General features: G+C 40.5%; 1 protein-coding gene across 9 annotated transcripts in view; it reads right to left on the reverse strand.

The window, feature by feature from the left end:
* ANKRD31 (ankyrin repeat domain 31) overlaps positions 1–19,016 on the reverse strand; it is a 75,360-nt gene that overhangs the window by 36,722 nt on the left and 19,622 nt on the right. For 7 of the 9 annotated variants that reach the window (XR_005101864.1, XM_037373105.1, XM_037373104.1 and 4 more), the window contains 5 exons: positions 16,341–16,520; positions 13,023–13,165; positions 8,743–8,887; positions 3,049–3,110; positions 219–765 (listed from right to left, as the gene is read on the reverse strand). Coding sequence is in view for 8 of the 9 variants with exons in the window: in XM_037373105.1 (XP_037229002.1) it covers positions 219–765; positions 3,049–3,110; positions 8,743–8,887; positions 13,023–13,165; positions 16,341–16,520 (1,077 nt within the window). In the remaining variant the exon portion in view is untranslated. The remainder of the gene's footprint in view (positions 1–218; positions 766–3,048; positions 3,111–8,742; positions 8,888–13,022; positions 13,166–16,340; positions 16,521–19,016) is intronic. The other 2 variants (XM_037373106.1, XM_037373107.1) reach the window with 2 other exon arrangements.

The following is a 19,016-nucleotide window of genomic DNA, read 5'->3' on the forward strand; positions in this document are numbered from 1 at the left end:
ACACAACAGGGATGTGGATATAAAACAGTCCCCAAAAATGAAAGCAAAAATTACTAACTAGTTAATCCGGAACACTGGAATATACTAGAACACATTCCATGTGTCTGCTATTTATTTATGGCAAAATAGATTCTCTGGATACCAACAGCTGGGTTTTTTTAATAGAATACATAGAATGCTTACAAGAAACTCAGTTATTTTCAAACAAAGTATTGCACCTGTTTTCTGCAAGGTTTCTTTCTGCATATTTTCCACAATCTGAAATGAGTAAGGAGACTTGCTGCCTGCATTAACACTAAAATGCAAATCTGCTTTTGAGCTGGTGTCCTGAAGATCCCCTCTGTTTTGTCTAATTTGAAGCATGTCCTTTTCATGGAGTTGTAAAGCCATAGGCTCGATGTCTAAACTGCAAGCATTTTCAGTTTCAGTGTGACACGCTTCAACACTTCCTTCTGCATTAAGCAGGATCCCCCCACCTTTCTCAGGTTGTGGAGCCTCTTGTGGAATGGTGCTTATTACACCACTGGTAGAATCATAAGGACTTCCAGAAACACTTTCTCCATTAGTAGCTGCTAAAAGCTCGTGTGCCAACTGTGTTTCTGTATTTGCTTGAAGTGTCTGTTCAGTGCAGCTGATTCCATCTTCAGATATATTAGTGTTAATGTTCTGCACCTCATTTACATTAGTCTGTTGCACTATGTCCATGCTGTCTGAATCCATAAGACTTGCACATGTTGGTTCTGACTCGCCTGTCTGTAGGGAAATCTTCAAACAAAAGCAAAAAGAGTTTTAAACTTAGACCATTAATTTTGTTTCCATCAACATCAGATTTAATTTTATTTGTCAGGTTTTGCAAAGAAATAATTTGTTCTGAAGGTATTCTCATACTGGTACTTAAATTCCTGATCACTGTCATAACTCCTGTTCAGACGTCCTGTTTTAACTTTAAAACAGATAGGTTGTGAGAGTAAGTCAAAGCAAGTGAGTATTGATTGAGAATCAAGTTCCTTCAGATCAGTAGTCTGAGAATGCTGTGCAAACACTTTTTCTCCAGAAACCATTGATGTGATTTCTGGTGATATACTCCCCTGTTACAACAGAAGTTGCTGAGCTTCCACCAGTTTTGCCCTTTTCTTCTGTAAATTAATTTTCACTGTCACCACTGCTGAATTCATGTTTCTGTTGCAATTCTGTCTGACTGAGCTCGGTTTTCTCACAACGTTAACTAGGATGCAACAATTATGATTAGAAACAGCAACAGTGTGTCCCACTTCATTAGGTCCAGCACCAGGGAAATACATTTTCTATAATTTAACTGTTCCTTAGTTTGTAGGGTGGACCTAAACCTGAGGCCTACCTAACATGAGACATTATTTCTGAATAGTTTTGGTTGTAGCCTCTGCTATAATAATATCAGATTTATTTTTCTTTTTTGAAGTTATATTTTTTTGATTTGGTTTTCTGCCTTCAGACTCCTGAAGAACTTTACTTTCATATACTGTTTATATTTCACCAGATTTGTTTTTCTGCCTTGCTCACTTTTAGCAAAACCTCCTTGGATGCTTTAGTATTATCATGTTGAACTGTGTCATCTGCATTTAATTCTATCTACAAAACAGGAAATACACTTAATTTCATTTTCTGATAAATTGCTTTATTACACACTAAAAGAAAACTACTGTTATAAACTTAACTGATATCCTCTGCTTTTGCAGCTTTTTAAGACAGCTTTAGGACAAAGAAATTCAGAAACTAAGAAATCTGTGTAAGAAGTGTAAAAATTAATGGGTGAAATTAAATTATAAATATTACTGAAATGCTTTACACTTTTATTTATTTCTGAAAATTTAACCGGTTTTGAATTAATGCTCTGCCTTTAAAGAATTAAAACTACATTGCTTTTGTGGTCACATACCAGAGTTACAGTTTCACATTTCTAGCAGATCTGTCTGCAATGATTCTAGGAAACTTTGAAGAACGGGAAATAACATGGCAAAAACACAAAAGAATTAACTCATGGCAGTCTCACAACAAAACTGCTCTAAAGGCAGACTAACAGAGTTATCCTGTTGATTACTTCACATCTGGAGATAGAACCAGAACACAAACACTGCAACAACTCACACAACTACTGAAATCATCAGTTACACAAGCACAGTAGTAGATTTTCCCAATTAAATGTTTACACCTTCTACTTGGAGAATATCCTTCATCAATCAATTAATGTTTTAATGTGTAATCTAAGATTATACACCATGGATGCTGTTACAGCAAAACATTTCTAAGGACATTGTAGACTGTACTAATGTGAGAAATAAGGACAGTTATCATAATCACATAAAATTTCAGAAAGCAAGAATAAAGTGTCTGTGCATGCTGCATAATATGTTTCAGACATTACCAGTTACCGTTGTTCAAGGGGAGAAAATGAGATGGGGAGAATACAGCTGTTAATGCCAAAAGCTCTTATGCTATATGCAAACAAATGACAACCCAAGTGACTGATCATGGTGTCTTGTTTTCATGTGAGGTATTAGCTCCCACATCTCACAGTATAACTGTGCGACCCCTATGCAAGACAGTGGCTCCCGAATCCTTTCATATCAAAACCCAACACAACGTACTAGAGAGAGGCAAGAAGCAGCTATCCTGCTGCTACAAGCCAGGCAACGTGCTGCAGTATCAGTCAGGTATCTGCAAGTACAAAAAGGCATCATGTACCAGACTTGTAAAGTACCTCTGCAGCACTTGCAAAATTCAGCAAGAGCCACTGTCCGTGATAGGCAGCCAACTGCCTCTGTCCTGCATGTCCATGAGGGTGCAGCTTAAACCAAGTACCAGTAAGGATCAGCAACTGCTTTCCATAGAATTGACATAACATGAATGTCACTCTGTTTCAGTCCCTGCTGGGTATGAAGTGCCTAGTATATCATGTACTGGGTTTGAAACACATTCCAGAAACATTCGTCTGCTTTAGTTTACTGAAGACTGCTAAGCAAGCCTGTAACAACAGTTCAGCATAAAATTAACATCTCTGTAAAGATGTACCTGGTACAGGTTGGTGTCCTCTACACTTTCAGTATTTAACGTATTCTTTGAATCATCTCCATCTGAAATGAAAATGACAGACAGAAAGAAACAAGAATTGAAGAGACCATAACTCTTTACACATACACCATACTGTGTCCACAGCCTTGTGTGTAACAGTACTTACCACGTTCAGCTACCTAGAAAAGATATCAAGCCATAAGGTTTTTATTAGAAATGAAAACATATCAATATGTAAAATACATATTAAAATCTTGAACTCCTATCTTTATTGTAGATGGCGTCTTGTACCAACCAGGACAGGTGAGATGAAGTGTGACATGCTTCCAAATTTTTTGGAGGATTACTGACCTGAGCAATTATTTTTAGAAACTCAGAGGAGCTACTACATTTCCCTAACTTGTAACAGGCTTCCCCGATCCCCAAGAGACTTTTCTGAAGCCAGGAATGTTCGGATGATACTAGCTTACATCATTCCTTGTACAGCATATTTGGGCAGGGAAAGGGATGCAGTAGCCAAAGCCAAATCACCAATGTAAATATAAGCAGGGATGTTCCCCAGCACCAATTCAGTGCCTTGTGGTCATCTGCTTTAGCTTTCCAGCTACCCTCTGTGCTGACAAAATGGCATAAAAAGAGTATAGAAGCTACCAAGATCTTATCCTAGATATTAATATACTTACTTAATCCACACAACAATATGCATTTACTTCTGGCCAATATGCGCTCAAACCTAGACCTGTCACACCACACTGAAAAAAAAATTTAGCTTATCACCCTTTGTTATTCTGTACTGCAACATGAACCCCAACTCCAGCCCTAAGATTCACCCAGCTATCGAGCACCTATTAAGCCAAACGCTAATCCAAACTACAATTTTAAACATATTTTCAGCCCACCAAACTTTGGAAAGCTCAGAATGTCTGGATGACCTTTGGTGGCTGCAGCCCTAACCTCTAATCATGGGACCTCCCAAATAAAGCAGTCTCCATCAAGCTAATCTCTTACAGCAGCATTAACCTTGGTTTCACTCTCATTTGAAGCCAGTAACTCCTGCCTACTCCTACTGTCCTGTCTCCAAACTTAAAGAATCATAGAATGGTTGGGTTGGAAGGGACCTTTAAAGGTCATCTAGTCCACCCACACCCTGCCATCAGCAGGGACATCTTCACCTAGATGAAGCTGCTCAGAACCCAGTCCAACCCGACCTTGAATGTTTCCAGGGATGGGGCATCTACCACCTCCTCGGGCAACCTGTGCCAGTGTTTCAACACCCTCATTACAAAAATGTCTTCCTTACAACTGGTCTGAACCCACCCTCTTTTAGTTTAACACCGTCACCCCTTGTCCTATCACAACAGGCCCTGCTAAAAAGTCTCCCGTAAGTATCAAAAGGCCACTACAACGTCTCCCCAGAGCCTTCTCTTTGCCAGGCTGCACAACCCCAGCTCTCTCAGCCTTTCCTCACAGCAGAGGTGTTCCACCCCTCCCATCATTTTGGGGGCCCTTCTCTGGACCCCCTCCAACAGGTCCATGTCTTTCCTGCACCGAGGGCTCCACAGCTGGATGCAGTACTCCAAGGTGGGGTCGGTCTCACCAGAGCAGAGTAGAGCAGCAGAATCTCCTCCCTCGACCTGCTGGCCTCGTTTCTTTTGATGCGGACCAGGATTTGGCTGGCTTTCTGGGCTGCGAGCACACATTACTGGCTCATGGCCAGCTTTTCATGCACTGGTACACCCCCAAGTCCTTCTGCACAGCACTGCTCTCAATCCCTTCACCCCCCCAGCCTGTACTGATACCGGGGATTGCCCCAGCCCAGGGGCAGGACCTTGCCCTTGGCCCTGCTGAACCCCCTGAGGTTCACATGGGCTCACTTCTTGAGCTTGTCCAGGTCTTCTGGATGGCATCCCAGCCCCCAGGCACATCAACTGCACCACTCAGCTTGCTGTTACCTGCAAACCTGTTGAGGGTACACTAGATCCTACTGTCTATGTCATTGCTGAAGATATGAAACAGTACTGGTGACAATAGCGACCCCTGAGCAACACCACTTGTCACTGATCTCCACCTGGACATCGAGCCATTGACCCCTACCCTCTGGATGCATACATCCAACCAATTCCTCATCTGCCAAACCATCCATCCATCAAATCCTTCTCTCTCCAATTTAGAGAGAAGGATGTTGTGGGGGACCCTGTCAGAGGCCTTAACAGAAGTGCAGATAAATGACACCCATAGCTCTTCCCTTGTCCACTGATACAGTCACTCCATCACAGAAGGCCACTAGGTTCGTCAGGCAAGACTTGCCATCGGTGAAGCCATGCTGGCTGTCTTGAGAATCACCTCCCTGTCCTCCATGTGCCTCAGCAGAGCTTCTGGGAGGATCTGTTCCATGATCTTCCCAGGCACAGAGGTAAGGCTGACAGGTTGGTAGTTCCTAGCGTCCTCCTTTCTACCTTCTGTAGAAATGGGTGCAATGCTTCCCTTCTTCCAGTCACTTCCAGTCAGACTTCTCCTGACTGCCATAACTTTTCAAATATCATGGAGAGTGGCTTGCCAACTATATCAGCAAATTCCATTAGGACTCTGGGATACATCTTGTCAGGTGCCACATACTTATGTATGTTCAGGTTCCTCAGGTGTTCACAAACCTGGTCTTCTCTTACAGTGGGAATGACTTTGCTCCCCCAGTTCCCGTCTTGTTGTCCATCCACTTGAGCCATGCATGAATAGAGGTTGCCAGTGAAGACTGAGGCAAAAATGTTGTCGAATACCTCAGCCTTCCCCTCGTCTGTTGTTAGCAGTTTGCCAGTCATCATTGGGTTACACTGTCTTTGACCTTCCTTTTCTGGCTGACATACCTACAGCAGCCCTTACTATTTTTCACATCCCTTGCCCAGTTCAGCTCCAGCATGCCTTGGCCTTCCTGACTCAATCACTATACAACTGGGCAGCACCTGTATACTCTTCCCAGGACACCTGTCCCTGCTTCCACTGCCTGTGCATTTCCTTCTTGCCTTTTAGTTTAACCAGCATGTCTCAACTAATCTGTGTCAATCTCTTGCCTTCCTTTCCCAATTTCTTACACTTGGGGATTGAGAGCTCTCACGCTCTACGGAAAGCATCCTTAAAAAGATCTGCCAGCTCTGTCCTGCTCCCTTGTCCCTGAGTGTGGTTTCCCAGGGGATCCCACTGACTAACTCCTTGAACAGCTGGAATTTTGTTTTCCTAACATTCAGGGTCCTGACTTTACTCTTTGCCTGACCCATACTTCTCAGGACCACAAACTCCATCAGTGCATGATCACTGCAGCCCACACTGCCTCCAATCTTGACATCACTGATTAGCCTCACTTGCATTGGTGCTGATCCTGTATACCTTCTGGTATTGCATACCTTCAGGTAGTAGCTGTCTACTACCTGGCTTAAGAAGTTATCCTCAATGCACTCCAGGAGTCTACTGGATTGCCCGCAGTTCATCCAGCAGATGTCAGGGTGGTTGAAGTCCCACAGCAGGATGACGGCCTGCAAGCGCAATGCATCCTGTAGCTGGAGCAAGAAGGCTTCATCAGTATGTTGTCCTTGATCAGGCAGCCTGTAGTAAACACCAACCGCAATGCTCCCTTTGTTGCCTCAGTCTTAATTCTCACCCATAAGCTTTCAACCTGCTCATGGATATTCTTCAGTTTCTTCACAATCTATCAATTTCTTGAAGTGATAGAAGAGGGCAACCCTTCCACCCCTCCTTCCTCACCTGTCCCTTCTGAACAACCTGTAGCCACTGACAGCTGTACTCCTATCATGGGACTCATCCCACCAAGTTTCAGTAATGGCAACTAAGTTGTAGCTTTCCAGCAGCACAGTGGCTTCCAACTTGTTTGTTACCCATGATGCATGCATTTTAGTAGAGGCATTCCAGCTGGGCTGTTGGCCTTGTCACCTTTTTAGAGGAACACACCTTAATGCTGTTGAGGTAATTTCCTGGTGTTTCTCTGTTAGCTCCCATTACCTCAGGAGACCCTGACTCATCTCCATATGATGCGTGTGCTCCAGTGTATCCATCACGTCTCAGAGCAACAAGCTGAAGGCACTCAGTAGCACCCTATCCCCCTAACCTTGGTGTGTCATCCCACTGCTTGCCACAGGCAAGCCTGATACTATCCCATTCCCTCTTTAAGTCCAGTTTACAGTTCTGTGAATGAGCCCTGCTAGCTCGTTAGCAAAGACCCTCTTCCCCCTTTAAAAAAGGTGAATCCTATATGACAGCAGCAGGCCCAGTGCGCCATGTAGACCACCCAGTTATCGAAAAACCCATAATTGTGGTGGTGACACCAGCTGCAGAGCCATGTATTAATAGACTGGGTTCATGTGTTTCTTCCAATGTTGCTGCCCACAGCTGGAAGGACAGAGGAAAAAATTTGTGCACCAGATTCCCTTACTAACTCTCCCAGTACCCTGAAGTCTCTTTTGACTGCCCTCAGACTATATGTTGCAGCTTCATTGCCACCCACAGGGAAAAGCAGTACGGGATAATAGTCCAAGGGCTGGGGACACCTTCCAGACTTAAATGTGCCACAGCCAACATTGGCCCACTGGTGTCCAATAGTCCTAATTCTAACTCTAATCAAGGCTTACCTTGTGACACTTCTTTGTACCTGCCCGTGACCAAGCAGCAAAGAGGGTCCCCTGTGGAGAGTCAGCCAAGTCACGACAATCACACCAATATGGCTACATGCCGTGCTCACTTTATTAAACAAACAGGTCATATTTATAACTTAAACCGACCGCTCACCCGACTTTACACACAGGTGATTGGATAAAAGTCTCTGGGCCATGTGGGGTCCGTGTCGCTGACTGGTGAGCAAGCTGCGGGTGCCTGATCAGAGTGTGCCGAAGACAGTGTGTTGATTTCGCAGTTCCCAGGACTTGCTCTGCACCTGGCTTCTTGTCTGTGCATAGCTTGTTTTCTTTCTCCCACTGCTTGTTCCCAGGACAATTTAAAACTGCTCTGCAGCTTCAACTAACAGGCCTGGGCTGTCCAACCCAGACAATGGTAACATATGTCCTCGGTCCTTTAATAATCCCTCTACAAAGCAGCCTTTTTCTAAACTTCTTCTCAACTTGGTTCCTAGCAGTGTACAAGGTCAAACTCCCAGCCAAAATGTTCACCTACCCACTTACCAGCCCCTTGCAAACTAACTAGCTATTACATTAATGTTACCCTAGTCCCAGACCTAACACTAGCAGCTAAGGATAAGCAGTTAAGGCTTGGCAACCCCCAAGATCTACACCTAAACCTAGATCCTTCATTTTTTATCTTATGAATCCTTTATAATTCAGCCCCTGTGCCAGTTTAGAACCAAATTTTATCTGTAGCTCTAAGCCACAGCTCAACCATCAGCAAGTACAGTCATGCCCCACCTTACATTTAGTTAGGCAACAACTATGGTGCTTCACATCTTAATTTCAAATTCAAAGCTGGCTCCAGTCCAAGAAAAAGCTGGACATAATCACCACATCATTTATACTTTGCCAATGTACAGCAACTGTGCTGGGTAAGGAGTGTTCACTGGTACCCAGGCATCAGACAGTGAAGCCCATTGAATTTCTAGCAGTAATTAAGGAAATATAGTGCAAAAGATATTCTGAATCTCTCCATTTAGTGGTGATGATATGTCAGAATAATTCTCCCTACCTGATACTGAACCTCTTCTGGATTTTTCTACATAGCTTTTAAGCAGTCTCACCATAGACGGATCAGCAGCTTCTTCTAATGCACACCTTCCCATCTCATTTTTTAATAGGGGATCAGCTCCATACCAAAGTAATAACTCTGCCACCTAGAAAAAAATGTATGTTTTCAGGCAGTTTATTTTATGACAATATTTTCCATAGTCCTTCCTTATACAGGCCTCTCTCTTGCGTACTTGACAACATAAGCAACTACAAACAAATGTAAGGCCTATGACAAATAATCCCTCTCTATTCTAGTGAATATATCCCAAGCATTCTCCTAGATGCATCATTGTCCTTTAATCTTATTATTTTAATTTTTATAAATTCATTCCAGTTATTAATCTGATTACATTAAGCCAAGGCCTCCCAAAATAAAGAACAGGATTCATCCTCCCATAGCTCTTTATTGGTGGATTTTAGGCAATTTTAGTGTATGAGTCAGCTTATCTGTTTAGGCTATCTGCTTTAGGAGAAAATCAGTTGTGCTCTAGGTGTGTCTGTTGTGACTCCTGTGACTGTAAAGAGAAGGTCTGACAGCTGTTTCAGATGTACAAGATACATCTAGTCAAATGAAACGCATTCAGATGGTCTTACCAACATTATGATTTATGTACAAATATAAAACTTGATTCTGTTGCTATTCAAGAAACTACCACTTCAGAAAAATGTTCTATCTACCTTTGCAGAATACTTTTTTAAGCTATGGGAAACTTACAGTCTGATGATTCCCTTTCTGTGGGTAATCCTACAATCTCATTTCAGAACTAGTTTGGTTTTATTTGTACCTCTGCCTTTTTCTTTTCAGCATCTGTTACCATTTCAGACTAACCTCAACTCATATCCTTCACCCATGCCTTTTAAGTCCCTCATTAGCTCTAACCAGATTGCTACTGAGAAAATTGCTAATGAAGTTTTCTCAATTCATACATTCTCCTAACAACAGAGCAAATCACAAAAGGTTCAATCCACAGAAAGAACCCTCCTGGGCTTCACAAGATGTCCCAGATCTATAGATTTTTTCAATGAGTAATGTTGAGAACTCTTCTTCCTTGACGAGATCTTTAGCTACACATCACACTTGTATGCTCTCTCCTTAACTGTACTATTAGAAAGTCTTTCATATACTTATCATTTTTCTGAAAGAAGAAATTAATTTTGCCACATTGCAGGTGCAGAAAGGGGTAAAGCAGTCAAAAAGTGTGTTTCCAACCTACAATAACTTCATGCAGAGAAGGTAGCTTTGAAAGCTCCAAATACCATGTTACCAAAAGCCGTATTACTGAATGACTACATGATTTTGTTGCTAGTCAGAAGCTGACAGACCACTGCTCCTGAGGAAACATAGCACCACCACACAGTACCATTCCCTGTGGCTACACCAGCTCACATAACTCTAACACAGCTCTGTACTGAATGATGTTGGTATGCCCCAAGTGACCTAGCTGAGATCAGTGTTCTTCCAACATCATTCAGGTTGCTGACCCCTGAATATTACTTGCAGAGATGCAGAGTCCTTCAAGCATAACCATGGACATGGTGTCTTAAATACCTTCACAGAACTCAGAAATATTTCATGAACCAGCAAGAGTCTGTGATCCACTGTCACGAAGGGGTGTTTTAGGTTAAGCTGCTTAAATTATCACCATCAAAGGTATGAGCAAAATAATTTTAATAGGAATTTGTGGGAGTGTGACTTCACAAGGTTTGGTGGCAAGGTTCACTCTATTACTTCTTACATAGATAAATCACACAAAGAAGAATCAAATTTAAAGCTGCAAGTATTTACACAGAGACTAAAAAAAGTAAAAGGGTAAGGGAGACCCTCCACTGAGTCACGAGATTCAGAGTAGACCCCTTGCTTTCTAAACTCTTAAGAGATCTCAGGTGTGGCTAGATCCACTCACAAGTTTATATCTAAAGGTTGTCTAAGGTTTGTTCACAGTTTAAGGCTTTTCATAGGATTTTAGCAGCACTTAATCATTGACTGATTTATCATTTACAAAATGAAGTACATAGGATGTACTACAATCACAACAGTACCTTTATTAAAGATCTGAGACAGTAATCCTTACAGTTATCACGAGGTACCTAAAACAATCCACACACATATGCACACAGACACAAAGGAATAGATGTATAGAAATATAGGTACAAACACGTACACCTGTCAAAAGTTCCCCTCAAGTTCAGTGAAATACTCATACTGAATGCAATCCCAACAGGTGATACCAAAACTTGGAGTTTCCGAGCCCCCTTGCTTTCTAGCACTCCTCGCTGAAGCAGGAGGCTGGACCAGGATTCCAAGATAAAACTCAGCCACAGAGTCATTGTTAAGCAGGTATTCTTTATCTGTGGCACCAGGTGCATAGGGGATCGCTCTTCCTAGCATGTATACCTCAGCCCCGGTTCTCACTATTTTTATGCTACGGCTTAATACATATGCATAGTATTTCCCAGAAAACTAATACATATTTAAACTATTTCCTGAAATGTTTTACATATTTTTCTGCCCCCATGCATAGTAGTTAACTTCTGCTGACTTAAAACTACTTATCTTATTGTTCTGACACACACCATCCTGCCCTTTAGTTAAAGAAAATGTACATCTTTCTTTATAGTACTCGTTTATCATTGTCCAAAGTTATTTATGACATACCCTTAAGATTCTACATCCCCTTATCTAAACTTCCAGACCAAAAATATGTAGCAACTAAGTATCTTACATACATCCTACAGACATTAGTAAACCCCTGCCAACTCACCAAAGTTGACCAATCTCTTGTTCGTTTAACCCTTACATATTACAGGTGAATGGCTGAGCCTCAAGAAGCAGTCAAATTAGCCCAAGCCCTGCGTTAGCTTTCAGCGATGGTCCCCTTAGTACAGCAAGCTTGGGAGTCAGCGAGCTCTGAGTGGCATCCCACTCACAGGGAGATGCTGTTCACAGCCCACTGCGGTCCAGCAGAGCTCAAAGGGTCTCACTTAGGACTGCTGTTTATGGGGTCAGAGATGATTGGCTTTAGTCAACAGTAAATTTCCATCTTGACCACAATCTGAGTTGATAATTATTGGATTTTTTCAGAATTCTTCAAAAATCCACTCAGATTCAGATAGTGTTCCTGGTCTGTTTAGAGGATGTTATGTTTCAGATAAGGAATGCACCAAGGCTGTCAGGTGGTGCTGTGGTTGAGATAAGGAATGTTTCTGGTACAGCCAGTGCAGTCTCCCACCTCAGCCATGCAAGAGTTGTTAGTGTGGTCAAGGGAAGCTTAACTGTCCAACTCATTACACAGCGGCCAAGGCCTACGGGGGATTCCTGAGGGAAGGGGGCAAGATGCATTACCACATCCACAAGCTGAAAATCAAGCTCAAGTCTCTCACGTCTCAGAGAAAATCATTAACCAAAAGTCCTCCTTTTCTCTTTGCTCCAGGGAGACTTGGGGAGAAACAGATTAAGTCTTTTCTCAGTTGTAAAACAGAAAGAGAGCAAATGTTTAGGGAAAAAACTTACTACGCTGCACAAAAAATGTAAAAAATCTTGAAAATAAATACATATTAGGCAGCATATGTGCACTTCTAGAGAAAGGAACAGCAAGCAGGTAAAAGGGACATGCAGAACTCCTACATAAATCTGGGCCACCCTAGGACCATCCACAAAGGAGGCAACCACTGCCAGACTGAAAGAGGATCCACAATTCAGACACAGGCTTATGAAATCACAGAATTTTGCAAAAAAAGCTTAAGTAATTAATTCATATTGACTATTCAGCTGACTTTCTGTTTAAGATCATACAAAAGATAAAGCCCTGTCTTCTTAACTCTCCATGTTATGTGTTAATACACAAAAAATGTCTGTGCATGGTTATGGCTGCACACATAAATGCAAGTTTACTAAATAATGAGAAAAAGTCATGAGAACTCCAGAAGACTGCTCAGGTCATATATTATTCAGCAAGATGATTATAAAATAAGTGAAACAAGTAGTATTACACAGTAGCAACCTATTCCTCAGTACTTCAGCCATTGTCCTAAACAACAGGAAAAACAACTTCTGCTTTTGGACAAATCTTGTAAAGCATAGAATAGTTTGTAAAGGAATTGGGCAGAAAGGACTTGCAAGCTCCTGAATTTACCCATAATCTGAAAAGATCAGCCACATGTAAAAAGATTATGTGACCTTCTGGATCCAAAAATCATTTCTATTCCTAAAACATAATCTGTGTTCCATTTGAATTATACCTTATAATGGCCTTCTTTAACTGCATCTTGCAACGGTGTTATTTGTCTACTTCCTTTAGCATTAACATCAGCTCCTGCTTTCAAAAGCTCATTTGCTATCCCATAAAAGCCTTCCACACTTGCTCTATGTAGTGCAGTCCAGCCTATGAAAAATAAAAACCTGTATTTCACATTTTGGTGAAGCAATTTATAAAAATTTATGTCAGTTTTAGGTTGTCTATTTGATAAATATTTCAGACAGTATACTGAAATGTAAAAACTGATGCATTTTACAGTAAATTGTATGAGGAAATGTTTATGAAAAAGTCATAAACAAAAGGGTTGGGACATCTCATTCTTTTGTCAAAGTTTGCACTTACTGAAGAACCAGGTGCAGCTGTAACAATACCAGTTTTAGATTTGATAGTTCTGTTATGAAAGAGAATAAAAAGTATTCCAGTCACATCTTGGAGATTCATCCCTAACTAAAACATCCATGCTATTTTAAGAACAAGATAATTTTTCACAGCACTCCTATTTATACAGCCCTGCTAAAGAGAGTAAGTAAGAAAGAAGAAACAAAACAAATATGTGGAGTCTTTATCGCCAAATAAAAAAGTTTTTTAACACTATCCGAGAACGGTTTGAGTGTTCAAAGAAAGCAACGAAAAATCCTTACTGGAATTCCATATCCATTCCCAGCTGTATGGAATAGACCAAGATACGAGCTTCACAACCCACAGAATAATTCTACTCCATGAAGGAGACGTTTAAAGAAAAATAAAGTATGGAATTTAGGTCATGGAACCGGGTTTGCAATAGGCGTGCATCATTCCTTAAACATTCATTATGAGACAGGCTTTTGTAGAGGAGAAAAGTAAGGGAAAAAGAGGCCCCTCCACTCCTATCCTCCAGCTCTCAAACCAGCATGCCCTCCAGAAGACCGTTTTGATGGATAGCTTTATTCTTCAACCATCTCCCATTATCAGAAGGTTGCCTGGGCCTCATTCACATTCTAAATATGTGAATAACTATGTGAAATAGGCTTATTAAGATTATTCTGCTCCCATTAAGCAAAATTATCTTAATTTCATTGGGAATATCAACTCTTGAAGCCCTCTTATACACCACGCAACCCAGAATATTGTATATTTGTATAGAATCCGGTTTATTATCGGCACAGGATGTTGCATCAGGTTGCCAAAAATTTTGTGCTATTTAGGCTTTACTTCCAAATGCTTGAAATTCAACCTAGTTCTAACTATATTTCCCAATGTTGAAAGTACTTCAAGATTGTTTTTAACAGCATCATCTGCAAAATATTTACTCGCATTTTATAGATCCTATTTCATTAAGAAACTCACTAGTAACTCCATATTCTGGAGCAAAAGCTTGAAATCTGTTAAGGGGAGGATAAATATGGTTAATTCAGGGGGAAGTATCTATTTCTTCTCCATCTGTAAAAAGCATCTTCTATCTGATATACTAATAAGCCCCTGAAAAAATGAACCTGTAACATGTTCAGTTGATAATCATTAGAATTTAGCAACATGATTCTCCAAGGATACTGTGCAATGCTCCCAACCAAGGAGAAACACAAGTTCCATTGCACCTGTTTTTCAGCTCCCTCAAGGCACTGTAAATCAAGACTCAAACTGAAAGCACAGACAGTACCTCTACCATGCTATCCATATCCTTTGTACTAATGTCCAGGTAGTAAAAAGGAGAACACAACCCACAAAAGAACCCAAGAACTCAAGTAAGGCACTGAAGCACGGTACTGTAGCACAGCAATAAGGAAAAATACTAGGCTAAGATATGGATAATCACTGGTGGAGAGTTTTAAAGGAAGAGAAAAGGCACTGAGGCAGAATACAATAATCAGAACAATGATTCCCAAAGAGAGTAAGATTAAAGTGCATTTCAAAATGGCACAGGTCTAGCAACTCTACCTCTTTCTGATTACAATTTCCTCACTAAAAACGAATGAAGTAGGGGCAGGTCTGCCTCTCATCTCTTCAAGGAGTTCAACTAAAACACATTTTGTACAGTTGTGCTCCTTTTGCACCAAAAATAGCAGCCAGAGTCTGGAGGATGAAGAAACAGCGACCTGGCAAAATATGCAAAGGCAGAAAAAGGAAGCAACTGTGAGGCCAAAAACTGGAACCAGTGCACTTTTGTACACTCGCCCAGAGAGGCCGCAGTTGAACACACACTATCAACATCTCCCTGTGGTAAGCAGGTGGCTTTGAAACCCACCAACAAAATATTTTCTCATCTACCTCTAGCACAAGTTAACACACATTGCGAGTCATGGTGTTAGCTCAAATGCCAGAGTCCTATTCCCTAAAAGTCTGAAATTTGCTGCCAACCCAATCTATCTCTCAGTATCTTCCAGAAGACAAGAGAATTTCTACCTTAATTTTGGTCTGTTAGGTGCCTGCATTATGCAATAGCCCTTAACTGCAGAACCCCTTTCCCTCCCCCCCCCCCCCAGAAGAGTTGTGAAATCCTAGCCACTACATGGGATGGAAACACTTTCAAGAATGAATCAAAGCTTTCTACCATATGAGCCAGCTGTCTGCAAAACCATTTTCTCTACTGTTGTGGAAGTTTATCAGAGCCTAATGGGAACTGCAAAATAAGGAACAACAGTCTTATGTTTGAAACAACCAATTGATACTCTAGGGTGTGGCAATGTCTTTGACAGTGTTACACATGAAGCTGGATAAAGTTAATTGCTGCAATGAAAATGTTCATAGCTAGCCACTAATTGGTTGGGGGAGGGTGGGGGGGCAAGATGAGGTAAAAATGCAACATACCAAGTACTCACCACTTCATAAAATCAAAGCAGTGCTAAATTACGAAGCTACTTCTTTTAAAATGCCAGGGGCAAAATCAGAGTCCCTGAAAAATTAAACTAGAAATTCTAAATCTTGGCATCTCAAGCTGGCTGTTGAAATGCACCAAAAAAACCCAACCAAAAAAGCAACAACCAAACTTTAAAAAACATTATATTGATCATTTAACTAAAAACTGTTTTGTGATATGCATACACCAGATTATTGAATTAAGGCTAAGTAAACTTAACTGCATGACTGTCATTTTTCAAGTGCTTACTTTTTCTGCAAAATTTTATTTTTTAGTATTTTTACACATAGGTCTACGTATTTTCTCATGAGCAACTACCAAGTTAAACCAATAAAAAATTTAATTATCTACTGACTAGTCAGAAACCTCCAGTCTCATCCAAACTGCACAAACTCATAATATATATTTTTACTAGTTATAGGTAGATTCTTGTTTTGAAAATAATATTTTAATACCATTGCAACTTACCAGCATAATCCTGAACATTTACATTTCCACCAGCTTTTATTATGTTACGTACAAGGTTTACATCTTCATGAGCAACAGCTCTATACAGTAAGCCTTCACCATAAATATTGCTCCTATTGATTCTTGAAAGTGAAATGGGGCAAGCCAGATTTGCAGAAGTCCTACCAAAGGCTTCTTGTCCTGAAAAATAATGTAAAAGATCTTGTGAATGGAAAAACATCTTTCCTTTCTTTTTTTGGCTTCACTTTGCATTACTGTTGGTAAATAAGCTTTCTAGAGAAAAAATGCTCATTCAATCTAGTAGAAATAAATACCTTAAAAAATGCATTACCAATTAAATAATAATGCCATGCAATAAGAGATACCATAGAGAATTGCATAACAAAACTTCAACTGAAATTCAACACACATGAATATGATTTTGTAAAAGTGGTTAAGTTTAGTCTTCTTCCTTTTTAATGACATTTTTGCAAAGTGCATTGTTTCCCATTGGGTGATAAAACTGCTATTCTAGGTTACAATTCATTCATTACAAGATGACCACTTCAATAGCTAGTCAATTATTCAATAATTTCTCTTTTCTTAAAAGTCAAATTTATTAGCAGTTCTTTTGTACTCAGTTATGTTTTAAAACCTCTGCTTCATGAGCAAGAAGTATTTACACTAGGATAGGCATTGACATTAGCTCCGTCAGGACACTTTTCCCCATTACTTCACAACTAACTCAGCCATTTCTGCAATGAGCAGGAGGTGCACAGCTGGCCTGGGAATACGAGGCCTAAATGTAAAAGACGTAATGTAAAATACGTAAAAGATACTAATTTTAATTTTTAATTTATTATTTTACAAAACAAATGCTATATCCCATTATGCACTCGTTACAGTTTTCAGCTTGGGAGATATTATCTCCAATACATAGATAAACTGTTATGTACTTCACCAGCAATGCCATTCCAGCATCTCTCCATAGTGCGGAGAATAGCATCCTGGTTACTGCCTCTTCTGAAGAACAGGAGGGAAGAAAGAAGGGAGGAAGGAAAGGACAGGAGGACTGCCCGGCAGAAAGCACAATGCATGGCCTAGGCCATTAATTGATCTACTAATGAAAAACCTTGGGACAGCAGGCTATATACACTGCTCCTCTCCACAGCCTCTAGCAGATGTGGCTCACTGGCCCTGAAACTCCACCTGGGCGTCAGAAACAGACATTTTAAGTATGATCTTAAAACTCATAGCTCTCCCAGAGATGTAACTCACAGAGCCTGATGTCTCTGCTGTTTTGTACCTGGGGATATACTGTGAGCACAGACTAATTCCCAACTTTCTTGACTCTGTGTAGATTTTTATAATCTAACAGATACAGGCTTACCCATGACCTTCCCTCAGCTGAACACATGGACAGTCCCTCTCTACTGGTCTGGCTTTGCAAGACGTTAATCATTTAAGATATTGCAGTCCCTAGCCATGCAGTTCAAGAGGGATTAAACTGCACAGACACACAGAGGACAAGGTGCAGTTTTATGTCACATTCAACGCAATCTAACTTGTTACTTCCAGAGGACCCATTTCCCATCATTCGTACCTTCCTAGCGCCTTCCTTTTGCCTGACCTTGTACAATACACGTGATGCTTGCTGATCCAAATGGAAACTTTTCATGGGGCTGTTTTTTCACTGAATTACCAAACCAAAGTGACTCACAGACTGTTGCTAGGTCTGATGCAAAAGGGTGGTAAACTTGCTAGACCAGATTAACATGAAGCTACCTCTACAGACAGTGCAACTCTTTCTGCAGAAATCACACTAAAAAACCAACAGCTTGGTTTTTGAGTGGAAACTAGTAAGTCAATTTGAAATAGGTGAGCAGTTGGTCATACAACTTTAAATCTCATAAAAACAAGCTTTCACTGAGAACAATATAAAGGCTGCAAAAGAGAATGTTTGTTAATTGGAGGTAAAATTACTCATATTTTATAAGATCTATAATGTAGCTGTTACAGTGCAAATACTTCCAAACATTGTAAGGTGCTTAAATGATTGATTGTAGGTGCACAAATAAATCCAGACTGAGTGGGCTTAAACAAACAAAGAAAAAAACTTTTAAGACCCCAATCTTAAAGATGCTGGAGTTGGGCACTTAGGTGAGGAAATTCTGTATTCTCCTACACACTTTGTCTGCAAGGCAAAGAATTTCTTGGCATGCATCTTCAAAGGATGAAAAATAGCAATCTTTCCCTCTGAAAAAGCACATTGCAAGGAAGAATAGCTCAAAACAGTGCTTTGTGACTGTGGTATTAAAGGCACTGTAACACTACATTTAAAACAGACAGGGTAACAACAGCAGGCATGCAAAATAGAATGAACTATTTCGTATAGGTCAACGCTGCTCTCAGAATGATGTTGCACACAATACTAGATTATAGAAGGATATACACATGTGTATCAGCATCTACATTTTCACTCTGCATGAAAATATTTTTCTTCTGCTTTTCAGATTACACCATAATTTTTTCATATACAACATTGTGATAAAAACTGCATCCTGAAAAAATTCTCGTGAGTCTTAAGGAGTTTATGCAAACAAGTCAACTGTTAGGTTGCTAATATGTAGAATTAAGCAAGTGAGGGAATTTATCAGTACTTTTAATTTGTTAAAGGAATGTTTATACTATCTTCTT

This window comes from Falco rusticolus, chromosome Z (assembly GCF_015220075.1).
Source record: "Falco rusticolus isolate bFalRus1 chromosome Z, bFalRus1.pri, whole genome shotgun sequence".
Lineage (NCBI taxonomy): Eukaryota > Metazoa > Chordata > Aves > Falconiformes > Falconidae > Falco > Falco rusticolus.